This window comes from Chiloscyllium plagiosum, chromosome 22 (assembly GCF_004010195.1).
Source record: "Chiloscyllium plagiosum isolate BGI_BamShark_2017 chromosome 22, ASM401019v2, whole genome shotgun sequence".
Taxonomy (NCBI): domain Eukaryota; kingdom Metazoa; phylum Chordata; class Chondrichthyes; order Orectolobiformes; family Hemiscylliidae; genus Chiloscyllium; species Chiloscyllium plagiosum.
The window spans coordinates 33,760,337-33,787,742 of NC_057731.1; the positions used below are offsets into that span (position 1 = coordinate 33,760,337).

Consider the following 27,406-nt stretch of genomic DNA (forward strand, 5'->3'; position numbering starts at 1 on the left):
TTTCTGTTTTTGTCCCTAAGATTTACGTTGACCCTGGCTTTAACATCCATATTATTTATGGAAGTGCTATCGAATTTTCACATTGCCACTCTCACATCAAGTGAGCCTTGTATAAAGTTTACCAATATGCATTTCAACAGGTTCTAACATCTAGTTGTACCTTATTGTACGTTGTCACAGAGAGTCAGAGGTTTTCAGTCCAACTGGTCCATGCCAACTAGATATCCTAAATTAATCAAGTCCCATTTGCCAGCATTTGGCCCGTGTCCCTCTAACCCTTCCTATTCATGTACCCTTCCAGATGAATTGCAATCGTCCTTTTAGAAATGTGAGAGAGAGAGAGAGAGAGAGAGAGAGAGACCTCATCATGATACATTGAAAATAACAGATGTTAAGATCCTGAGATCTAAAGAATGGAAGAGTCTCTGTTGCAATTGCAATCTATGTTTGGCTATCACTTGGCCCAAATAGTAATGGATCTGCCAAAATTGGCCATTTGAGAAATAAGTAATCTGCAAGGCTTTCAATCTTGATTTAGAGTTGAATAAGAAAATGGTGTTCCTTAATGATGCTGCACACTTTGAATAGGCACTGACATTAATTTGGAGAATGTACTGCTGCAAAACTATATTCTAAACAGCATCACTGCAGTTGGGAAATGGGTGAGGAGTACTGGCTTGGTACTGCTAACATCTAAAATAAACCAGTTTGCTCTGGCTAGTGACTTCAACAAGTAAATTTAAAAGGTTACAGCAGACCACGTTTTTGTGGATTCTTGTAAGATGTCTTGTAAGATAACCTGCAGACAGTCAATCCATGTAATATCATGTAAATTCCACTTTAGAAATAGAACCAGACTGACTCAAGATTGGGACACAGGCACACTTTAACCTCACACCTTTAATGCATTGTCTGAGCTGAGATAGCACCTTTTGTTATAAAACCTTAAGGTCTCTTGAGAATGCAATTTAAAAGAAATTCTGGGATTTACATATTAAAGAATCAAAACTAGCAAAGCCATTCTAAAAAATGAAAGACCTAATCAAATTTTGTTCAATATATCATTTCAGCTATATGACATCATAGAATTTATAGCAAAAGTTTGTCTCTTATAATCCTGCTTCACAACCACCTGATGAAGCAGCGGCACTTCGAAAGCTAGTGCCTCCAAATAAACCTGTTGGACTATAACCTAGTGTTGAGAGATTTTTAAACTTTGGTAAAGACAAGGACTGCAAATGCTGGAAACCAGAGTTTAGATCAGAGTGGTGCTGGAAAAGCACAGCAGGTCAGGCAGCATTCGAGGAGCAGGAAAATTTACATTCCTGATGAAGGGCTTTTGCCCGAAACGTCGATTTTCCTGTTCCTTGGATGCTGCCTAACCTGCTGTGCATTTCCAGCACCACTCTAATCTAGACTCTGATTTTTAACTTTGTCCACCCCAGTCCAACACCACCTCCTCCAAATCAAGGTTGAAATAAATTCTAGATCAGTAGAGGAATCAAGGATTATGGGGAAAAGGCAGGAAAGTGAATGCGAGGAGTGTTAGAACATCTGCTTCATTCTCACAATCAAGATTTTCTTTCTGTCTCATTCCTTTGATGTCTTTCACATGATTTAGCATTGAACCAGCTATTCTTTGGGCTGCTGCACCTGTACTTAAACTAAGCGTGCAGGCAGCTGATGTACCTATCCCTTCCTTTTTTTTTGCACGCTCTCCCTTGATTTGACAATAAAGGTGCTGTTTTGAAGTCAGTGGAGGAAAAGGGTGGAACTTGGAAGGAAATTATATGGAAAAACAGGTTTCAAAATATAGAACTGTGCAATGATAATCGATCAATCCTCTTAGAATTATGTCTGATTTTCAAATGTTGGTTCTTGTCTTTGTCATATGTATTGCAGTATTTGACCTGTATTGTAACAAGAGAACCAGTTTAAAGACAAGGATTTAATTGGAAAATTCACAGAATGTTTGCTAGAGTGCATGCGTTGAACAAAGATAACACAAAACCTTATTCAATGACAGCATGGAGAGGATACAAAATTGAACTGTAAGTTGGAAATAAACTGAATACTTTAAACTTTGTAGAATAAAAGCTAGTGAAGAAATTGCTGAGTGCTGCCCCAATGTATTGTAGCTCAATATGAGGATCTTGAAAGCGTATTTGTCTTTCCTGAAACTATGTATTTTTTAATTGATTAGATATAAATTATGTTCAGTCCCGATTGAGTAATTGGCCACATTTTAAAGGAGTACGGAAAAATAATAACATTAACCATTATTATACTTACACTTGTCCAGAGACTCTGTGTGCTTTTTTTCCTGGAATATGCACAAATCTGAGACAGCACAAAACCCTCCACAAGGTATTGCGACATACATTAATAAGGCAAGCAAATATATATCAGTGCACCCACCAGTGCTCCCACTGAACCGTAAACAGTCTGAACCAGGAAGATTAAGTTACAATAGCTAGTTCAACGCTATATCATGTAAATATAAAGGAATGAAACAGAAAGGAAAATGTGATTGTGAGAATGAAGCAGATGTTCCAACTCTCCTGACATACACTTTCCTGCTTTTTCCCCATAATCCTGGATTCTTCAACTCATCTAGGATTTATTTCAACCTTAAATATACTGAAGAATTCCAGAATTCATTGCTACAGAAACCTGTGCAGGCAAAGACTCAATTCTTTGAGAAGAATTCTTCCTCATCTCAGTCTTCAATTGGCACCCTTAATTGCATTTGTGATGCAAAGGTAAGGAAGATCATCATAGAGTATGACTGCAATAGTATGAGCTGATGGGTCAACAATGTTTGTTTGAATATAAAAGCGTACAATTTAATTACAATTCTAATAATTCAGAAATCTTGAAAGACAAAACAGTTTGCTAGATTAAAGTTATTTTTGTAGAAGTATACTAACTTTTAAAACAATTATATAGTCCAGTGATAAAATGTTTCTCAAACATATTTTCAGCATCTCAAAGTCTACTTCTGTCATGGAGCTTTTTATCTTTTTTGATCCAGAGGGAAATTTGCTTACTGTTAGCATCTATGATTTGGAGATGCTGGTGTTGGACTGGGGTGTACAAAGTTAAAAATCACAACACTAGTCTATAGTCTAACAGGTTTATTTAGAAGCACTAGCTTTCTGAGTGCTGCTCCTTCATCGGGTGGATGGAGCAGCGCTCTGAAAGCTAGTGCTTTCAAATAAACCTGTTGAATGTTTGCACCTAAGTGACTTTGCAGTATATCTTGGGATGAAATAGCAAAATTTAACTTTGTGTGAGCGTGCATGTTTTATCATGTAATACTGCATGATCTACCTAGACTTCAGACAGCAATAATAACAAGACCATTGCTTAGGGTCGAAGTGCCAGGTGCATTTATTGAACAGTAGCAATGACATCACTGAGTTTTCCAACAGTTCTGAAATAGGTTGTAAGCCATGAATAGTTTCCATTGCTGCCACAAAGACTTTTTACAAAGCAAACATTTGGTATCAAGGAGCCCTGGCAAAAATGGATTCAATGATAATCAAGTGAAAATTCTCCACTGGTTGGAGTTATACTTAGCACAAAGAAAAATGGTCGAGATTGTTGGAGGTCAGTCATCTCATTCTCTGGGCATCACTGCACAAGTTCCTCAGTGTTGTGACCAAGTCGCAACCATCTTTAGTTGCTTCATCTTCCTCCAAGGTCAAAGTTAGGGATGTTCACTGATGATTGTACGACACTCAGCACATTCAATACTCCTTAGTCCATGTCCGCATGTAGCAAGATCTGAACAATATCCACCATTGGCTGATAAGTGGCAAATAAAATTTACATCACACAAATGCTAGGTAGAGACCAAATCTGACCACTGCCCTTGACATTCAATGGCATTACCATCCCTGAATATCCCACAATCAACATCCTGGATGTCACCACTGACCAGAAATTGAACTAAAACAGGCATTTAAATACCATGGCTAAAAGAGCAGGTCAGAAGCAAAGAATTCCGAGGCATGTCATTCACCTGATTGCCAAAGCCTGTCATCATTGACAAAGTATGAATCAGGATTGTGTTGGAATACTCACCCCTCTCCTGATCAGTGCAGTTCCAGCACCATTCACGAATCTCCATACCACCAAGTCAAAACAGACCACTTGACTTGCACTCCAACTGAGCAAATGTACTCCTTTCACCGCTGATACACAATGGCAGAAGTATTACCACTTTCAAGATGAATTGCAGCAAACCGTTTAGGCTTTTTGACAGCATTTTATAAATTGTAACCTCTACCATCTAGAGGAAGGTGGGCAGCAGACATGGGAACACCATCAAGTTCTATTATAAGCCACGCATCATCCTGAATTGGAAGTATATCACCTTTCCTTCACTGCCTTTGGATCAAATCCTGGAACTCCTTCCCTATCAACACTGAGGGTGCACCTACACAGCAATGCCAGCAGAGATTCAAACTCATGATCACCCTTTCAAGAGAAATTAAGAATGAGCAACAAATAATGACCGAGGCAGCAACACCACCTTGTATGAACGATTAGTAAACAACCTCCCTGAAAACATTCCTGACTGTCCAATTCTGTTGCACACACTCCAACACCCTTCACGTTTAAGAGTTAGATTGAGAAAGAGTTGGGGAGGGGGGGAAGAGGGGATCAGGGAGTGGTGAGGTTTGATATAGAAAGTGATCAGAATGCCAGTCAGTGAAAGAAAGAGAAGCTTGGGGTAGATTGAAGTGAGAGTGACCGGAAGTGGAAATGGAAGGGGGTGGGGAGTGGTGCATATGTTCAAATGTGAAGCCTGTAAACCATCATGAATTTCCCGTCCTTTTTCAGGTTCAAAAATCCTTCCTTAACATCAAGTTGGCAAAAACTCTCAAGGCAACATTCCAAATTTCCAACATCAACTCTAAGAAATCCTTCATGAATATAGAAAAGCCATGATAAGACAAATGATAGGGATTCTTCAGGGATCATTTTATAAAAAGAATAGAAAAGCACATCAAGTATTTAAATAACTTGAAGTGGGAAGCTGACGAAAGGTTTAGGGAGATTTGTGTGATAGATCAACATTTAGCAGGTCTGAGGTGAGACCAGCATCACCTCCTTTGAAGATGTAATGGAAAGATACATATACTTATCTAAGTGATTGGCAATATGACAAGCCATCATTGCCGAAACAAAGTGACAAAACAATATACCTGAAAATAAAATGTGTCACTTCAGGAAGAAGGTGTTGTGAGCAGGACATTTTTTTAGATGATCATAAAAAGGTTTACAAAGATGCAATCATGATTGACCAGATTTTGCTTTCTGTATTTTATTTCTTAATGAATCCTTACCTCCTAGTTCAGAAACTGCATCTTCAAAATGATTAGTTAGGGATACACACACACTTGCACACAAATCCTGGACACCCCTAAATATGCTTGGTTGACAGCAAGTTACCATGCAAAACCCTGTTACAATTCCATGAACAAGTGTTAAGTCTTAAACATCACACAACAAAATCTGTCCCAATCTGTAAAACTGCTGAAACTTTCTAAATTGTTAAGACAACCAAGATGACAATTAAACTTATTATACAAATGATATAATTATGCATTTGAGATTCCTTTTATCACTTTATTTATTTTCAAGTAGTTCTCAATTGATGTGGTACCTCCTTTAAAAGTTCTCAGATAGGTCACAATGAAATGACTAAAGTACTTATTTATTGCTTAAAGACAAGTAATCTGCATAGCTTACCATCACTTTCCAGCACTGAAATGAACCATAACATCAGGGTTAAGTTATGAGGAGAGATCATACAAATCAGGTCAGTTTTCTCTTGAATTTAAGCACTAAGGGGTGATCCAATCAAAGTCTTCAAGACATTAACACCAAAAGACCAGGCCGATAAAGGTAAACTATTTCCACAGGGTGGGGATTGTAGAACTAGGGGAGAGATTCTGAGAATTAGGGCGAGACTGCTCAGGAGAGATGACTGGAAACACTTCTGCACACAAAAGGTGTATAACATTTGGAATCTCTTCCACAAAAGGTAATGAATGCAAGATCAGTTGTTAATTTTAAGCCTATGGGCCAAAGGTAGGCATATGGAGTTGGGCCATAGACGAGCCATGATCTCAATGAATGGTGGAACAGGCTTGAGGGGCTGAATGGTCTACTCCTGCTCTTAAGAGCTGGTACTAGGATTTCACTATGTTTTTAACCTTATGATTGCATGAGCTGTGTTTTTCTACCTGAGCTGTAAATCTGAGCAGAAGTGTGCAATCCATGGCAGAATTAACTGGTATGTATTCAAAGTTATGGTGCCATGTATTCAGAATTCTCATGTTCAAGCACTGCCAACTTTGGGGAAAAAAAAGGATGGTATGCTTGGCAGGGTCTGGTCTTTTCAGCACAATGTTGTGGATCATTTGCTAATATTTTATTCATTGTTATACTTCAGAAATGGCATGCATCCCAGTTGCAGGACAGGAACTGTCTGATGAGAAAATTTGGTTCCTAGCATTTCCAAATTCTCCAGTTGTCTACGAAAGCAAGTATTGTGCAGTCAGTTGTACATTAACAAACAGCAAATTCAGTTGAGTTAAACTTAGAGAAAAAAAACAAGGTCAGACTCTAAATGCAAATCTCACTGGCAATGCAGCCTCACTGTAGCAGGAACTTTTAGGTTCATCCCACTCGCAGGACAGCAATCTGCTCATTATCCAAAAATTATCTAGCACTGAGCTGAATGCTTATCCACTAAATCAGACATCTGCCTCAAGTTTCCTGCTATTGTAACATATCTTCTAGTGTAATGCGCAGAGTTATAACAGTGTTTTAATAGGATAAAGGTCTTTGCTGGTCATTTATTACCTATCCTTATTTGTCCTTGAGCCAATGATAGTGAGCTGCTTTCCTGAACCACTACAGCCTATGTAGTGAAGGCATTTCCAATCATGCTATTAGGGAGTGGGTTTCAGAAATTTGATGCAGTGACAGTCAAAAAATAAGTGAAATATTTCCTCACGACAGTGATATTCAACTTTGAGGGATCTTGGGATGTTGATGTCCCTATCTACCTGTTCCCCTCACAGGTGATAGAGGGCAACATTCGTGAAGCACTGCTGAAAAAGCCTTGGTGATTGTTGCACTATAGATAATACAACATCCATGGTACACCATTAGTGGAGGTGAATCTCCCCAGAGTTAGGGGAGCTGCCATGATGGAAGTAATAGTGGCTCAGTGGTTAGCACTGCTGCCTCACAGCACCAGGGTCCCAGGCTCGATTCCAGCCTCGGGTAACTGTCTGTGTGGAGCTTGCAGTCTCCCCATGTCTACGTGGGTTTCCTCCGGGTACTCCAGTTTCCTCCCACAGTCCAAAGATGTGCAGGTGAATTGGCCATGCTAAATTGCCCGTAGTGTTAGGTGCATTAGTCAGGGGTAGATGTAGGGGAATGGGTCTGGGTGGGTTGTTCTTCGGAGGGTCGGTGTGGACTTGTTGGGCCGAATGACCTGTTTCCACACTGTAAGGAATCTAATCTAATCTAATTGGACAGAATCATTGGACACTTCTGACTTATGCCCTGTTGATGGTGGAAAAACTTTAGGTAATCAGGAAGTGAGTTACTCAATGCTAAATTCCCAGCCTCCCACCTACTCTTGTAGCCTTTGTATTTAGTTGGCTGGTCCAGGTCTCTGGTCAATAGTGACCCTGAGATATTGATGGTGAGGAATTCAATGATGGTAATGCCATTAATTATCATGTATATTTGTAGAGTTAACAGAGGAACTCAACCATTGAGCAAATAAATCCACACCACACATTAATTTAAAACAAAAAGCCTCAGGTTAACAACAATCTGACAGGATGCCAACAACTCAATTTGCCTGAGAAAAGGACAAAACCAATACTAACATTTAAAAATAATCAAATTTCTAATACAAAAATGGGCAAAACAATGCAATGCAAATTCATGAGATGAGGCTGAGTACTGAAGCTGATCAACTTGGATCACTGAGCAATGAAGCAAACAAGTGGTGCTGTTAGAAATGCTAATCAAGTGTCTCACTGAGTCAGGAGGTTGTGGGTTCAAGACCCACTCCAAAGACATGAGCACAAAAGTTAATACTAAACTCCAGAGTAGTAACAACAGTTTTGCACTGTCAGATGTGTCATCTTTTGGATTTATATTACATCAGGCCTAATCTGCTGTCTCAACAAGACAAATAGATCACGTCACTATTTGAAGAGCAGAGGAGTTTTCCTAATGCCCATATCAATACTGATCCCTCAAATCAACATCACAATCACAGATTACCTTGTAATTATCTGGTTGCTGCTTATAGGAAACGTACTGTGTGCAAACTGGCTGCTATGGTTTCTGGAGGTTACATTTTAAACTGGTTGCAGGTCCATTGGGACATTCTGAAGATGTGAAAAGCACCATATGAATGCAACCCTGTATTTATTCAATGAACTACATTCAGAAAAAAGTTGCTGCAGTCACTCCCCAAATACAGCAAGCGAAAACCCTCTTGACTGCCAGGATTGCTACTGCACGGGTGGGATGGGCTCAGCTTTTGTTTATTCGGCTTTCAGCCAGCGAGCAAATAAGATAAAGAATACAGTCTACAATCCAATTCCCTAAATTATGCGGATTTTTGTTCCAACGAAAAGCAACTTCTTTCATAATTAGTTTTTCAGAAGTCTCAAATACGGCATAAAGCATCAAGATGTAAACTAATTTTCAAAGAAAATTAATGAGGTGCTAACCAGCCTCGACACAGTGAGATTAAAAGATCTTTCTTGGCTGAGGCATGATAAATACAGTTTTATGAAATGCAGTCTTACATTCATGAGAATGCCATGTATGTATGTGGAAAGAGATAGATTCAACATTCTCTGAATCTAATGGATGATGCATTTGGACAAAATTGTTTAGTGACTTTAACAGAGCTTTTCTTTTGTTAAGACTGATTAAATATTCTTGCCACGTTAACAACAAAATCCAATGTCTTTAAAATGAAACCACTCTCATTCAGAGGCCTACAACTAAAGACTTCTGTTCAAATTATGCAACACTTGAGATTGCTTTCATCTTTGGTTAACAGATGTTTTCTCATGAATCAGTTTACCAAACAAAAGTAAGTCTTAAAATCCACAATAGCAATTAATTATGGGCGAAATAAATGAGAGATATATTTGTCATAAAACTAGATTTCAGCTGGACAGGCTGAGTGTGAACCGATTGAAAAGCTTGGGCAGACATAGGGATTTTGAGAGGAGCAGTATCTCTTCATTTCATTTTCCCTTGGGACTTTATCTTTTCAGTATCCTTCAAAACACTCATTATTAAAAACTGTTTCAATGACTGTGATTAAAAATACCAGTCTAATGACTTTGATGGCAGCGCAACGCTCAGCTGAAGATTTATTTTTACATTGCAAGAACGCCTGGTGTCAAAGCTCAAGATCCTATACAATCAAGTAAGACAAAAGTTCATCCATAATTCCTTTCTCATTATTGGAATATATTACAGATTTCAGTGTGTTTTCTATTGGAAACATCTGTCTGAATACATTTATCTATTTTACACTGATCACATTTTGCGCTGCTATCTTGAACACTGATAGTAGGTTGAGTGTTGATGACTTGTTCACATTCTGAGGTTGGGGCATAACATTGGCAACATTTTGGAACAATTTACTAAACCGTGAGCCCAGAAGTATGTCTGGAATGCAATAGATAGAAGGTCCATCACTACTTCAACAGGCTGCAACAATTTAATCGCACACTTCCCATGTCAAATTTTCCAGAGCATAGATAGGCATGGGCTGTACTTTTTACTTATGGGCTGTAAATAACCAGTTAAGAGTTAGCCATATAGGCACTGAATGTTTGACTAAATATTCTGAAATACTGGACAGCCTCATTTTACTTTTCATTACATATTAAAAATTTAAATATCTTGAATATAGTTTTCCTAGTGACTGTATCACAAGCAAAATTTTAAAGAAATCTAGGGAAGATTAAATACATACAAAACAGCATTTCATTGCATTCAATCTTTTCACATCTATTCAAAGGATGATATATTTTGGGATATAGTTTTGTAAATGGAGGTTTCTCAAGTGATCAACCATCAGGTTCAGGTCCTCTCAGTGAGCATCAACAAGCTATTCCTTTAGAGGACTATCACTATGGAGACAAATACTGTTGTTATTTGACATATTTAACCATTCACTTCCAGCTTGGTTGGTAAGTGATCAAGAACAAGACAGTCTTGTTAATCTTACCTGTCAACACTAAGGCCAATCACATCACTTATTCTATAATCAATTAATTGCATTTACAAGTAATTAATCTTGAGAAACTAATTGTTCAGTACACCTCATTAACATATTACACAACAAAAGTACTCATGGGAGCATAAGTAGGCCATTCAGCCCTTCATGCTCATACCACCATTTAATAAGATCATGTCTTCTCTGGTTGTGGTCTCAACTCCACTCCAAAACCCTTTCATTCCATATGTCTAGAAAATACTATTTGTCTGTATTACATGTATGATGCTGGGTTTAATTCAAGCCATCATGGTTTTGCATTTTCATTCAGTCTTTGTCACTTGGTGACTTATTCCCAGTGCCATATGCTAGCGAGAGTAGAAATAGGAGGATAGGCCAGATGAATGCATGGCTGAAGAGCTGCTGCAGGGAGCAGGGACTCACACCTATGGATCACTGAGATCTCTTCTGGTGTAGAGTTGAGCTGTCCAAGAAGAATGGGTTGCACTTGATTTGGAAAGGGACCAATATCCTGCCAGGGAGATTTGCTAGTGCTACAAGGGAGGTTTTAAACTAGTGCAGGGGGGAAGGGAGCCAAAGAGATAGTCAGAAAAGAGATAAGTCCAAGGCTGATAGAGAAGCCAGCAAGTTAATAGTCAAGGCAAAAAAACTAGGTAAGTAGACAGACAGGATGCTGGAAGAACACAACAAGCCAGATAGCATCAGGTGAAGAAATCAATGTTTCAGGATGAGACCCTTCATTGAGACTGGAAGCCCAGTTCCGATGAAGGCTCGATCCCAAAACATTGACTTCTCCACCTCATGAGCTGCCTTGCTTGCTGGGATCTTCCAACGTCCTGTTTTGTCTACTTTGGATTCCAACATCTGCATTCTTTTTGGTCTCTCACCAAAGAGCAAGGTAAGATTGATAAAATTAAACTGTATTTATCTCAATGACAGGTAAGACAGATAAACTAAGGGCATTTTGGCAACATGGACTGGAATATCATAGCGATTATAAAAATGTGGCTCAGTGAAGGGCATGGCTGGCAGCTTAACAGTCTGGGGTGCAGATGCTATAAGAAGGATAGAAAGGGAGGCAAGTGGCATTTTTGGTTAAGGATTACTCTACAGTTTTACTCAGGGAGGATATTCCTGGGAGATCATCCAGTGATGTTATATGGGCGGAACTAAGAAATAGGAAAGGGATGATTACCTTACTGGAATTGTACTATAGGTCCCTCAATAGTCAGCAGGAAATTGAGAATTAAACATGTAAGGATTCTTCAGATATCTGTAAGAATAATAGTTGTAATGCTCGGGGATTTTAACTTTCCATACATAGACAGGGACTGCCTTAGTGTTAAGGGCTTGGATGAGAGGTATTTGTTAAGTGTGTACAAGAAAACTTTCTGATTCAGTACGTGGATGTACCTACTAGAAAAGGAGCAAAACTTGACCTACTCTTGGGAAATAAGGCAGAGCAGATGACTGAGGTGACAATGGGGGAGCACTTTGGGGCCAGTGATTATAATTCTATTAGTTTTTAAATAGTTACGGAAAAAGATGGACCTGATTGAAAAAAGTTATAGTTTAAATTGAAGTAGGCCAATTTTGACAGTATTTGGCAAGAACTTTCAAAAGTCGATTGGAAAAGGCTATTTGTAGGTAAAGAAATAGTTGGAAAGTGGGAGGCCTTTAAAAATGAGATGAGAGTGCAGAGATAGAATGTTCCTATTAGTCTGAAGGGCAAGGCTGGTAGTTGTAGGGAAGGCTGGATGATTAGAGAAATTGAGGCTCTGGTCAAGAAAAAGGAGGCAGCATATGTCGGGTAGAGACAGCTGGGATTGAGTGAATCCTTAGAGTATAAAGTCAGTAGAAGCATACTAACAGGGAAATCAGGAGGACAAAAAGGGAACATGAGTTATCTTTGGCAAATAGGGTTAAGGAGAATCCAAAGAGATTCTACAAATACATTAAGGTCAAAAGAGTAACTAGGGAGAGAAAAGTGCCCCTTAAGATCAGAAAGGCTGAACATAGGTGAAACACAACAGATGGGTGAGATACTAAACGAGTACTATGCATCAGTATTTATTGTGAAGAAGGAATTGGAAACTAGAAATCTTGGGACATAAATATCTTATGTGTCTATAATACAGAAGAGATAGTGCTGGACGTCTCAAAGGTGGATATCCCCAAGTTCTGTTCAGGTATATTTCAGAACTTTTTGGGAGGCTAGGGTAGAGATTGCTGGGCCACATGCTGAGATATTTGTATTATTGATAGCTCCATGTGAGGTGTCAGAAGACTGGAGGGTGGCTGATATGGTGCCACTATTTAAGAAAGGTGGTAAGGAAAAGTCAGGGAACTATAGTCTGGTGAGCATGACATCAGCAACGGGTAAATTGGAGAGGATTCTGAGGGACAGGATTTACATGCATTTGGAAAGGCAAGGACTAATTAGTGAAGAGTCAAAATGGCTTTGCACATAGGAATTTGTGTCTCACTAACTGAATTTTTTGAAAAGTTGACAAGGAAAATTGATGAAGTCAGAGCTGTTAATGTGGTTTGTATGAACTTCAACAAAGTGTTGACAAGGTTCCACATAGTAGAGTGGTTAGCAGGATAGATCACATTGAACCCAGGGGGTGCTAGCCAATTGGATACAAAATTGTCTTAAAGCTAAGAGACAGAGGGTGATATCGGGGGAATTTTTTTGGACTGGAGGTCTGTGACCAGTCATGTGCCGCAAGCATCGCTGCTGGGTCCACTGCTTTTTGTCATTTTTATAAATGATTTGGATGTGAATCTAGGAGGTATAATTTACAAGTGTGCAGATGACATCAAAATTGGAGGACAGTGGACAGTAATGAAAGTTACCTTAGATTACAACAGGACCTTTGATTGGACGGGCAAATGGGCCAAGAAGTGGCAAATGGAGTTTAATATAGATAAGTGTGAGGTGTTGCATTGTGATAAGGCAAAGCTGGGAAGGACTTATATACTTAATGGTAGGGGTCAAGAGTGTTGTACTGGAAAAGCACAGCAGGTCAGAAAGCATCAGAGGAGCAGGAGAATCAACGTTTCAGACTTAATAGTAGGGTCCTGGGGAGTTTTGCCAAACATAGGGTCAAAGGGGTGCAGGTGCATGGTTGCTTGAAAGTGGGAGTCACAGGCAGACAGGATAATTTCTGCCACCTCCAAACGGACCCCACCACCAGAGATATATTTCCCTCCCCACCCCTTTCCGCAAAGACCGTTCCCTCCATGATTACCTGGTCAGGTCCACGCCCCCCAAACCACCCTCCAGTCCTGGCACCCTCCCCTGCCACTGCAGGAATTGCAAAGCCTGTGCCCACACCTCCTCCCTCACCACCATCCAAGGCCCTAAAGGAGTCTTCCACATTCAAAGTTTCACCTGCACATCCACCAATGTCATTTATTGTATCCGTTGCTCCCGATGTGGTCTCCTTTACATTAGGGAGATTGGACACCTCCTCGCAGAGCGCTTCAGGGAACATCTCCGGGACACCCGCACAAATCAACCCCACCGCCCGTGGCCCAACATTTCAACTCCCCCTCCCACTCTGCCGAGGACATGCAGGTCCTGGGCCTCCTCCACTGCCGCTACCTCACCACCCGACACCTGAAGGAAGAATGCCTCATTTTCCACCTCGGAACACTTCAACCCCAGGGCATCAATGTGGACTTCACTAGTTTCCTCATTTCCCCTCCCCCCCACCTTACCGCAGTTCCAACCTTCCAGCTTAGCACTGTCCCCATGACCGGTCCTACCTGCCAATCTCCCTTCCCACCTATCCACTCCACCCTCCCCTCTGACCTATCACCTCCATCCCCCACCCCCATTCACCTATTGTACGCTTTGCTACCTTCTCCCCAGCAGCTCCCCCTCCATTTATCTCTCCACCCTGGAGGCTTCCTGCCTCTATTCCTGATGAAGGGCTTTTGCCTGAAACTTAGAATTTCCTGCTCCTTGGATGCTGCCTGACCTGCTGCGCTTTTCCAGCAACACATTTTCAGCTCGATGGGCTGAATGGCCTTACTTCCGCTCCTATGTCTTATGGTCTTATGAAAAGGTTCAGAAAAGATTTACAAGAATGTTGCTGGAATTGGAAGACTTGAGCTACAGGGAGAGGCTGAATAGGCTGGGGCTAATTTTCCTGGAGCGTTGGAGGCTGAGGGGTGACATTTTGGAGGTTTATAAAATCATGAGAGACTTGGATAGAGTGTACAGCTAAGGTCTTTTCCCCAGGATAGGGAAGCCCAAAACTAGAGAGGATAGGTTTAAAGGGATAGGGGAAAAATTTAAAAGGGACCTAAGGGACAACTTTTTCACGCAGAGGATGGCGCGTGTACAGAATGAGCTGGCAAAAGTAGTAGTAGAGGGTGGTGCAATTACAACTTTTAAGAACAAAAGAACTAAGAGTGGGAGGCCATCTGGCCCCTCCAGCCTGCTCCACTATTCAATAAGATCATGGCTGATCTTTTCATGGACTCCGCTCCACCTACCTGTGCTCTCATCTTATCTCTTAATTCCTTTATTGTTCAAAACAAAAATTCTTAGCTTGAAAAACGTTTACTGAAGTAGCACCAAGTACTTTCCTGGAAAGGGAATTCCACAGATTTACAACCCTCTGGGTGAAAAAGTTCCTTCTCTATTCAGTCCTAAATCTGCTCCCCCTAATTTTGAGGATATGCCCTCTCATCCTAGTTTCACCTGCCAGTGGAAATATCCTCTCTACTTATATCTTACCTATTCCCTTCATAATTTTATATGTTTCTGTAACATCCCCCCTTATTCTTCTGAATTCCAATGAATATAATCCCAGTCTACTCAGCCTCTCCTCATAAGCCAACTCCCTCAACTCCAGAATCAACCTAGTGAACCTCCTCTGCACCCCCTCTAGTGCCAGTACATCCTTTCTCAAGTAAGGAGACCAAATCTGCACACCAGCACCCTATACAGCCGCAACATAACCTCCCTGCTTTTAAATTCAATCCCTGTAGCAATGAGGATAAAATTTCATTTGCCTTCCTAATTACTTGTTGTATCTGTGGGCCAACCCTTGTGATTCATGCACGAGGACACCCAGGAACCCATCCATGGCAGCATGCTGCAACTTTTTACCATTCATTTATTAATCCTTTTTACTGTTACTCCAACCGAAATGGATGACTTCACATTTATTAACATTGTATTCAATCTGTCAGACCTTTGCCCACTCACTTTAAGTAACTAAAAACATTTAAAAGGCATCTAGATGGGTACATGAATAGGAAGGTTTTAGAGAGCCAAATGCTGGCTAATGAGACTGATCAGTTTAGGATTTCTGGCTGTCATGGATGAGTTGGATCAAAAGGTCTGTTTCCGTGCTGTCTCACTAACAACTTTGCGCTACCATCTACACAACCTACTACTCCCCCCAACACTCAGCCAGTTGTAAATCTGGAAATGAAACTTCCCATTCCTTCAAAGTCATTACTAGAAATGATGGATAACCAGAGCCCTGGTGCACACCACTTACCATAGTTAGCCAAGCAGAGAATGCTGCTTTTATCTCTAAATTATGTCCTACATTCAAAACAATTATCAACCCAAACTTTCTCTCTAATCCCAGTGCTTTTTTCCTCTTAATTTCTTCATCAAATGCTGCCTGCAACATCTATAGATGTTTCCCTAAACAATAAATTTATCTACTGCCTTTAACGTAATAAAACACTTTTCAGAAGCACTCTAAAACAACAGCTGACATTAAATCACACACTTTTGGAGCTGATCAAAAGTCGGTCAGTCAAAGAGCTAGGACTCAGTATCTTAATGAAGGACAATAAGGTGACAGGATTGAGGGAGGGAACCCCAAAATGTAGGCCTCAGCATCTGAAATGGACAGCCATCTATTTCGGAGCGGTTATAAACCGGGATGCTCAAGGGGCTAGGGTTGGAGGAGCTCAGGGGCTGTGGGACAAGAGGAAATTACAGAGGAAGAGAGAAGGGAGGCAATGGAAGTATTTGCAGAGGGTAGAGTGTAAGAAACTAACTAGGAATACATTGAAATAATCAAGTCTAGAGGTAACAAGTACATGGATAAGGGGTTGCAGCAGTAGATGAGATACGAACAAGCACGATCACAAAGATTGCAATCAGTGGTGTTAGTGACGGCATAGTTAGAAGGCTAGGTGCTCATTTTGACATAGCTCATGACTGCTTCAAAAATATTCAACTCGAGACAAAATCTACTCTTCACAAATTTAAGCTGAATCTCTTTGATCACCTCACACTTGTCTATCACTCTGCCTCTGATAAGAGACTCTATAACTTTCCCAGAACTGATTGCACAATGAGAGCAAGTTATCTTGTGTCTCCTCTGCTGACCTCGAAAATAAATCGCACATGGATCTCTATTATTTCTTGTCTATATTAATTATGCTGACTAGTAGTGGGGGATATTAATTTGTTTAAATTAGGAAATCAATACAAGATTTTGAAGGGATCATTTCTAAATGAAGAAAATTTCTAAATATAGAAGTAAAATGAATAGATAATGAACTCCTATGCTAGAAGCAAAGAAAGGGTAATAAATAAGTGATTCAAAATGTAGCAAAAATAAATTCAAGTACAAAAAGTGATTTTTAAAAAATATACTCAGTTCAAATTGTAAAGTTTCCACATGATGCACATTGATAGGTTAAAAATCCCAATACATTTCCACTGTGACAAGTTTTATACATCAACAACAAAGATAAAGGTTCATGCATCTACATGCCAATTAAACCCTATTTGTTGCTTTATAAAAACCTGGCCTCTTAAAATCAAATCCTGTAAACAGAAATCACTCTAAGGCAAAGTTCAATCCCAATACTCAGATTCTTGCGCAACATTCATACCAGCTCAGTGCTCCTATGAACAGGAAAAACTATCAGAAATAACAGGAGTCATCAACACCTTGGTCTAGTATATCAATTCAACTCCAACTTATCCACGGCCATAACTGAATCATATAAATAATATATAATATTTTAAGTAACTCTCATCCTGTAAACCTTTCACATAAAAATGCACTTCTCTATCACAAGTATAATTGTTGCCTGACAAAACATGCCTCAGATTATTTAAATATCATTGGTAATCCACATTAATGATAAATTAAGATACAATTAAAAGGGATTTTAGAACATTCTTTAAGAAACAGCAAAATGAGACAGCATAGTATTACAAAGTCTTAGTACAAGAAACATAAATATACAGGTCAAAGCAACAAGCTCAAAAGCAAATAGCTCCAATGACAACAGGATCAAGAACCTTGGATGTTGTATAAATATTACTTTTGGGAGATTTTCCCTTTACGTCACACAGTGAGCTTAAATGTTTGAATTTGGGCAATAGACTCAATAGAAAGCTACGCACTTCTTTGATGCTCACTTTGTGGTGTTCAGAGGGGAAGGGAAGGCTGCCCAGAAAAAATACAGGCATTTCCCCCAAGTGAGTTTATAACGTCTGAAAGCAAATTACTGTGGCTAATGGCAGCTTTCAGATCAGATTTTGCACAAAGAAAGATATTCAGTTATTTAAAGCCATTATGCCCAATGCAAAAACTGGACCAGCTACTTTTTATAAATGCACAATTCTAAGAATGGCTGGCTTAACACTTCTGCCCAGTGTAAAGTTCACTAGACTTGACCTTTCATCCTCTAACCATTCGAATAGCTAAAAGATGACTGAGCAGTAAATTAAACTTCTTTTTAAACTAAAAGATTTACAGCACCTGCAAGTTTGAATACATTGTTTTGACCAAACGCAGCTTAGAAAGGATGTTATATTCAAACTGGGTTAAAACCTATGCTAGTCTCAAATTGCAAAATCAAATTAGTTATTGATGTTCTAATCAGAAGGTGGCCAGTCCACCTTTAGGTCAAGGACTTTCTGCTATCTTGTTAATTTTGTCAATATCCAATACATTAACAAAGTGAAAGTAATACAAAGCAATTTAATCAAAGGGGTGGTGGGCAGAAAAAATGGGCCAAAATTAATTTGCACATTCTGCCAGATAAACAATAATTGACAATGGTTTTGCAGACGTCCACAATCCAGAATAAACTATATGCAGGCTTTGGGTGGTGAATTTTAATAAATTAAGCTGTGTTCAAATTCAGTCTTAGAATATTCTGAAGCCAAACTTTAGCAGCTATTAAAACTAAAACAAAAAGCAAATTTTGTGTTAGAGGATTCCAATACACACAAATGCTCAGAAATTAGAACTGAAACCAGTCTTGGTGTGCATAATATAGTTGAAGGCTAAACATCAAATTATTCTAATAAACTGCAGGAACTAGTCGGATGCTTTCTCATTGATACAATGACAGCTATCTGTTCAACATTCCTAATAACAATCAGGAATGTTATTGGTGCAACTCAGAACCAACTGTGTTCAAGGTTGCGGCTCAAGCATCAATATTTCCTACTTTCTGACACCGTTAAGATGATACAAATTTTCTTTTAAACAAATATTCAAAACTTTCCAGCAAAAATATTGCAAAGAAAAGGATGTCTGATGCATCCTTTGGATCCCAAAACATTGGTACAAATATTGATCATTGTTACCAACTTAAATTACTAAAAATGAACATCATGAGAGAGGACTTAAAATTACAAAATTGGAAACAGGGAAGCAAGTCTTCAACATATGAGTCCTCCACATCATTTCACTTGGGAATTATCAGATAACTCCTAAAAGTAATGCAGGACAGTCTCTTTCATCAGGACATGCCACATAGCTCAATGACATGATGGCAGAAGGTTTATTTTTCAATGTTCATTAGCAAGTCTTTAATCACAGTAGGTAAATAAACAACATATGCAAAATAAGTCACAGTAGTCACTCTCAAGTATTTTCCAGAGCTTGTTATCAAATAACACTGGGAGAGATCTTACATTAAAGTCCCTGCTGGCTTTTTTAAGTGGTGAGTGCAGGGCAGGATTACCATTTCAAAGAAATGTTCATGCATGTTAATTTCCCTAAAATTATACCTAAATTGTATATCAGTGAAAATATTATTCTTGAACTCCTACCTGATGTTGATAGAACACCAATTAATGCATTTACATTGTACTTGGCATAACCTCAGGTTGCCCAAAGCATTTTACATACAGGATAATTAAATACCTGTGAAGTAATAACCACTATCGTTATATAGAGAAATGCAGCAGTCAATCACTTGATCCCAAACGACTTGAAATAATAACCACATATTCTACTGTTGGTAGTATTGGTTAAGGGAGACCAAAAGACATTCCACAGGATGCCACACGAAAGCTTACCACACAAAATACGAGTTACGTTACAAGGAGTAACATATTAGCATTGTTAAATGATTATTGAGCTAACATGAAGTAGAGAATGATGAGTAAATGGGTCTTTTTGGGGTTGGCAATCTGCAACTAGTACAAAGCCACAGGGGTAAATGCTTGGGCCTCAACTATTTATAATCTGCATCAATGACTAGAATGTGTGAACCAAATCTGAAGCAGCCAAATTTGTCAATGAAACCAAAATAGGTAGGAAAGTAAATTGTGAAGCGAATTAGAGAGTCTACAAATGCATATACACAGGTTTAGTGATTATAAAAAGTTCTGGCAGAATGAGTGATTTGCAGAAAATAGGAAAAATACAAAAGCAGCACATTATACTACTCGAAATGGAGAGAGACTGCAGAATTCAATGTACAAAAGGATTTGGGTGACCTGGTACATGTGTCATAAAAGGTTAGTATGCAGATACAGCAAATGATTGAAAAGGAAAATAAAATGTCATGTATTGCAAGGGGAATGGAGTATAACAACAGAGATTTTACTGCAGCTATATTTGGTGAGAAAAGATCTGGAGTACCGTGCATTGGCCTCCACATTTGAACAAATATATAACTGCTTCAGAAGCAATTCTGATAAGGTTCACTTGACTCATTACTGGAATGAAGGGCTTATTTATTCAAAAAGTTTGAACAGGTTGGGGGTAGACCCATTTAGCTTAGAAAAATGAGAGTTGATCTTATTGAAACATTAGATCCTAAGGGAAATGACAAGGTGGATTCTGAGAGAATGCTTCCCCCTGTGGGGATGACCAGAACAAAGGACACAGATTAAGAATACAGTCTTGCTTTTAAGACAGAAGTGAGGAGACATTTCTCCCTTTTCAGATTCATGAATTTCACCCAGAAAATGATGATGGCGAAGGCTAAACATCACACAACACCAGAGTATCGTCCTTCATCAGGTGGTTGTCAACCACCTGATGAAGGAGCAATGCTTCGAAAGCGAGTGCTTCCAAATAAACCTGTTGGACTATAACCTGGTGTTGCGTGACTTTTAACTTTGTACACCCCAGTCCAACACCGGCATCTCCAAATCATTATTCAAGGCTGAGTTATTAGATTTTGAGACAAAGTTGATGGGGAGATGGAGATGGTAGATAAGCAACTGGAAATGAGACTACAACCAAATCAGCCTGATTTCATTGAATCGCATGGCAGGCTTAAGAACTGCTGTATTCTTTCTCCTTAGTTCTTTGCTCCCATGAGACTTCAAAATGAACTCATAATCGCTCTTTAAAATATTATAAGATCTTTTCAAACTGAAAGAGAATTTCTGATAGTAGCACTCCCTCAATACTGCACTATCAGCCAAGATTACACACTCATTTGACCTGGACTGAGACATTAACCCACAACCTTGCTACAGCTGACAGCTGCACTGTTGCTGGTGATTAGAAATTTTAACGTCAACGTTTATGTAAGGCTGACATTTAATAAACAAAATTAATTCTAGCCCAATAGTACATAGTATATACAAACACAGTTTGAATTACTGTATTTGAAAATGCAATCATCCAGGCAATTAGTATGTAGTCATCTCCTAGCAGTACCACAATGTTAGAAATCACACAACACCAGGTTATAGTCCAACAGGTTTATTTGGAAGCACTAGCTTTCAGAGTGCTGTTCCTTCATCAGGTGGTTGTGAAGTATAAGATCACAAAACACAGAATTTATAGCAAAAGTTTACAATGTAATGTAACTGAAATTATATATTGAAAAAGACCTGAATTGTTTGTTAAGTCTCTCATCGCTTAGAATGAAAATGTTGGTTTCACTTCTTTCATAAATAAATCACAGAAATTTTTTCAAGTTACATTCTCAAGTGAACTTTAACAATTGGTGTCATGTCGGCCCAGATAACCCATTTACACCTTAAATTTATACCTGAAATTATTTCAAGACCCCTATTAGTATGCAGTCTGCAGTGCTCGTATATTCCTCCTGAAGCAACATTGCAATCAAGAAGCACAGGTAATTCATAAATTATGTATGGAACATGCAAAACCTTTCAGCTTGTACACCTAAATATTCAATGGCCTCCTAAAATATGAGTGCACAGCTATATGTAATGTTGTTTCACAAAAACACATTCTTACAAACTTATAAAACAAAAAAAAGTTTAACTACAAAAGTAACAAAAGACCTAGGTTGTAATGCTTAGCAGGTTTTGTTAAATGGCAGAAATCTATATTTTTCATAGATCTTTTTAGAAGTGCAACTCTTTTTCATGATTGAAGCGATGACAGCACACAATCAACAGACTGAATACATTAATTCCAAAGGAGATTAATGTCAAATGATCATGCATGACGTATAACAGAATGGTTACAAGCACAGGAGGAGGCCATTCCAGCCATGCAGGCTCTCTGCAAGAACAATTTAGCTGGTCTTATTCCCTCAGTAGTTTCAAAGTAACTCTGCATTTTGTCCCATTTCAGGACATTATCCAATTCCCTTTGAAAGTCATGGCTGAATGTGCCTCCTCCATCCATTGAGACAATGCAACCTAGATCATGACCATTTGCTACATTATTTTATTCCCTTCATGTCACCTTAGGTTCTGTTGCCAATCACTTTAAATCTGTGACCTCAAGTTTGTGATCGTTTTGCCAAGAGGAACAGTTTATCCCTAGTTATGCTGTCTGGACCCCTCATAATTTTGAGCACCTCTAATGAATAATCACATAACCTTCCCTGTTCGAAGGAACACAACCCCAGAATTTCCACTTTATCCACATTATTGAATTTCCTCATCCTGGTAATATCTCTAAAAACATTTTACTGAATCCTCAGTGTTCACATTCTTCCTAAAGTGTGGTGCCCTGAATTGGTGAGAATAATCTAGTTAGGACAGAGCCAGTGTTTTACACAGGTTTGTCAGAGCTTTCTTCCTTTTGTTCCCAATTTATATACAGTCGGAGTATTAAATGATAATCACAGGAATAATGATTGATTGTAGTCTTTCTGTAATGAATTATCATTTGGCAGATAATGACATAACAGTCACAAAGGAAACACAGAAAATAAGAGCAGTAGTTGGCCATTGAGCCTGCTCTACCATTTAATATGGCCATGGTTGATTATCTAACTCAGTACCCTGTTCCTTGCTTTCCCCCCTTTGATCCCTTTAACCCCAAGAACTATATCTAACTCCTCCTTGCAAACATTCAATGTTCTGGCTTGAAGTGCTTTCTGTGGCAGAGAGTCCCACAGGCTCACCACTTTTTGGATATTTCTTCTCATTTCAGTCCTAAATGCTCTACTCCATATCCCGAGGCTGTGATCCCTAGTTCCAGACTCTCGGTCATTGGGTAAATCCTTCCTGTGTTTACCCTGTTAGCATTTTATCAGTTTCTAGGTGATTCTTTCCCCTCCCTCCCCATTCTTCGAACTCCAATGAAGATAATCCTGACCAAAACTGCAACTTGATTTTCTGTTTCTGTGTAGGCTCATATCTCAGCAACATTCCATGAATGATATGAACAAGGAAAGACTCTATTTTAAAAAGAAGAAAATATGTCCACATCAAAAGCTCCACATCAGAACATATTTGAATTAAAAGGGGGTTTGTTTAAACAAAATCCCATTACACAAAGTTGGTGTCGTGGTGGGTATGTTGCAATCCATGATCAGAAACAAACAAAAAAGAGCCAGAAACAAGGCCACAGCCTACCCTCAATAGACAGAGACTACTCTATACTAGTCCCTAAAAGATATTTCATATTGCACCCAAGAACTGGCCTTAAAGTGCTGGGAAGGTCAAGTCAGGCCACAAGCATTGAATAGTTTCCACGTCCCTCTGGTGATTCTAAGTATTATGCCCAATGCCAGTTTTTTTTTAGAAAATAGAAATGCAGTTTTCTTTTACATGGGGGGTTTCCATGGTGGCAACCAGTGGTACATCAAGATTCACACATGGAATAGGACAGTGCGCAATACCATGCAAACAGCCCGATGATGAAATGTCATTCAGCGGACACAAATAGACCCAAAAGTAGTCTCGTGCTGCCATATTTAATCAATGTTGTTAAATGTTTTATGTTTTCTTACCCAATATTTAAACATATATATTTTCTGGATAAAGAGATACGTTGGTACAAGTAGACCATTGCCCTGAAGTGTTAATGCTCACTGCATCGAAAAAAAAACCTCTGCAGATTACACCAAGGCCAGGAAGATTTCAAACTGAATATCAATCTGTCTACTGCCCACTTATCATATGATCGCCTGCAAGTTCCTCTAATTTGCATACTTACCATCCCCAAAAGCAATGCAAATTTCATGCTTTCACCTTTAGCATTGCAAAAACAGAAACGTGCGTAAAACACTCAGCTCTCCAGCGGAGTTTCCGGAGACCTGTGCCCTCTAACGTCAGATACAGAAACTGTAATGTGCTAAAATGTTATGTGATTATAAACGTAACAGACGGGCTTTTCTTGTTCAGCGATTCAGCCTCTGCTCATGCCAATCTTTCCCGGTCAATTCTGCTTACACAAAGCATTGCGTATTTCCAAATGGCCAAAACATACTCACGGAGGGGAAAGAAAATCTCTCAGCCGAAACAAAGCACAATATTAGCATGAAATTCAATGCACCTTCAGCGATGCTAAAATGCTGTGCTTTCATATTTGCTCCTCAGGAACAAATGATATTGTAAGGGAAATAACAGAACCTCAGTTAACAGTCTACCGTGGTTGCATCAATGTAACCCTCTTGACAAAAAAAACACAAACATGCTTATGTATCTTCACATTACAACCAGATATAGTGACTGCTATATCGAAGTGGATTTTCCTGAGGAATTGCCAAGTCGATTCAATACTGTGTTTTAAATCTTTTTTTGAAGGACATGGATATGAAATACAAAGCCCTCGCTTTTAAAAAAAACAAGAACCCAGAGTAGTTCAGATAGTCCTGACATGACGGCCACTGAAGAGGCGAACGTGATGTACAGATAGTTTAATGCAACGAAAAGCTCTTCTCGGTCCCAGATGTATTGCAGCTTGTTATAGGGGTGGCTTTGCATTTATCAAAACAGAAACGCAAATATGGAAAATTCTTAGAAATCAGTCGCAACCTATCTCCCCACCCATGCAAACCAACCTTTTAATAAGATGGTTAACGCGGAGCTTACAGCGACTGAGATATGTCAAGTGTGAAGCGAGGCTGTACCCTCTCGCAAACAAAATATACAGTCATTTAGCGCCCTTTAGGCTGCCCAGTAAATCGATAATCTGCACGTCTGAAATGCAATCTGGGTCTGCTGGACAGTCTATACACACAAACACATATTAAACACCAACGCAAAGAGATACGTTATTTCAAACAGATCTAGTATCACTGGTTGGGTGTAATGTGTCAGGGTCTTTTCCTTTGCACTAAATCACTGTGTCACTGCACAGTCCCGAAAAAAGAGATTCTCAGGCTGAGAAATCAGTACGTGATGTCAATGCACAACATCTCAATTTAAATAACAGCACACCTCCAGCCTCTTCGCCATCTAACACCCCCCCCCCCCAAACACCCACCGCCACAAAAGAGAGAAAAAAAATTAAGGTCAAAATGGAGTGAGGGGTGAAAACGTACAGCATGGATGTGTCTTTTCACTAAAACCTGCCATTGCTGTAAATGCCAGCCCCTTTCTGTTGTTCGCACTCAATCCATTAACTGCGAGCTCCCGCAGTAAAACATTTACATCTCACCAGGAAATCCCTCAACAAGTCATGAAAAAAAGTGCTTCTTCTCCCCCTTTCCTCTCTTGATTGAGAAAATAAATTGATTTTACATTTCCCCCTGCTTTCCAACCTTCCCTCTCCAGCAAATGTAAGAGAGAGAGAGAGCCCCAGTACATTTCTATCTATATGTATGCATTACCTTCTCTGGCTTTTAACAAGACCGTGTTGGCGACTATATTCTCCAGCTCCATTGACTTGGGGAGAAATGCGGCTCAGGAACTGAACTCCTCTTCCCCCGCTGCTGCTGCTGCTGCTGTCAAACCCTGCTGCCTTTGCTTTCTCAAGCTGCTGGCTGAGCCGGGCTGCCTGCCTCTTCTCCCGCTTCCCTTTCGCCTTGCCCTCCCCCGCTGTGTCGGAGACAGCCAGGGCACCGGGACATCACACACACAGAGACTACCAGCGACTAGCCGCCGATCTCCCCCCCCATGCTCTGGGCTCCTCCAGGGGGCGGGGGAGGGAGGAGGGAAACGGAGGCTGCCACGAACCCTCCCGGCCTGCAGGGGGCTCCCACACCGCTCGCCACACCCCAAATCAAGCCACTGCGCAGCCGCAGCCTCCGCCGGCGTTCTGGGAGTTGTAGTCCCATTGCCTGGGCCACTTCAGCCCTCATCAATGCATTGCAGTGACTAGGGTGCCAAGTCTACTGACCAATTTATCAGCCACTTTTACTCCCAAAAGGTGGCTGGTTTGCAACTATCTGGATGTAGGAGAAAGTGAGGACTGTAGATGCTGGAGAGTCAGTTCATAAAGGTTCTGAAGAAGGATTATGCCCAAAATGCCAAATAGACAATCTCTTGCTCCTCAGAAACTACCTGACCTGCTGTACTTGTTCCAGCGCCATACTTTATCAACTGTCTGGATGTCAAATTCCACAATTGTTTCCCGTTCTAATACCTTTTTCAGAAGTCACACAACACAAGGTTATAGTCCAACAAATTTATTTGAAATCACAAGCTTTTGGAGCACTGCTCGTTTGTAAGGTAAAATGGACTATAATCTGGTGTCGTGTGACTTCTGACTTTGTCACCCCAGTCCAACACCAGCACCTCCACATCATGGCTACCATCAACACCATAATCTGCCAGATCAAAGTGGCAAGGATTACCAAGAAGACTGTGCATATCGACCACTTCACCTGCTAAAGGAGCAGTGCTCTAAAAGCTTGTGATTTCAAATAACTGTGTTTGCTTATAACCTGGTGTCATGTGACTTCTGACTTTGTCCACCCCAGTCCAATACTGGCATCTCCACATCACTAATGCCATTTTGATATTCTCCAAGACAAAGCTAGTTGAGTGCACTCAAAATGATTGTGCTTAGCCACAGAGGGGAATAAAACAGGAATAAAATGTAACACTGGGAAATTAATCTGCTGCCCATACTAGAGCACTGTTCTGAGGTTTACAAAACCATTCAGAATTGTTTATGTCATTTGCAAAGTTTTTCCTTTTCCTGTTTTTTCCTTCTGAGTTTAAGGATGCACAAACTCTAAAGAGCAAAATGATGCAATAAAGAAGATCATCCAAAAGCAATTTAGGGAGCAGAGAAAGTTGAATCTCATGTCACTTAAACTTAATACACACAGTTTGAATTATAAGAAGAAAAAATTCAAACATTTATATCGAATGGAAACTTTTCAACCTCAAAAATGAATTATCATTTTTCATTTAGAAGAGAACCAACAGGCCAGTCAGTTTTCAGCTGTTTATATTCAGTTTGGAGAATGGTAGCTGAAATTCTGCACATTCACACTTATTCACGTATATTTGCCTCTTCGGTTGAAAGTGTGACACAGTCAAATTTGAGTCTGCCTGCGCATGGCAACATGCTGAATTCATTTGGTTTTGGATGAGATTTTTCAGCAGTCTGGGGTTTCCAAACCTTTCCCTCATATGTTCAGTCTTTTTCTTAGAGATTTCTCCATGAAATTTCTACTCTGAATGGATGGATTTCATGTGCTTCCTCATCCTTGTCTTTACTCTCGGTT

General features: G+C 39.7%; 1 protein-coding gene across 4 annotated transcripts in view; it reads right to left on the reverse strand.

The window, feature by feature from the left end:
- The window catches only part of LOC122561187 (G protein-coupled receptor kinase 5-like), a 231,184-nt gene extending 205,319 nt beyond the window's left edge, over nucleotides 1–25,865 (reverse strand). For all 4 annotated transcript variants that reach the window (XM_043712718.1, XM_043712717.1, XM_043712719.1 and 1 more), the window contains exon 1: nucleotides 25,559–25,865. In XM_043712718.1, the coding sequence (XP_043568653.1) occupies nucleotides 25,559–25,610 (52 nt within the window). In that variant the 5' untranslated portion in view covers nucleotides 25,611–25,865. The remainder of the gene's footprint in view (nucleotides 1–25,558) is intronic.
- Nucleotides 25,866–27,406: the final 1,541 nt, after the last annotated feature.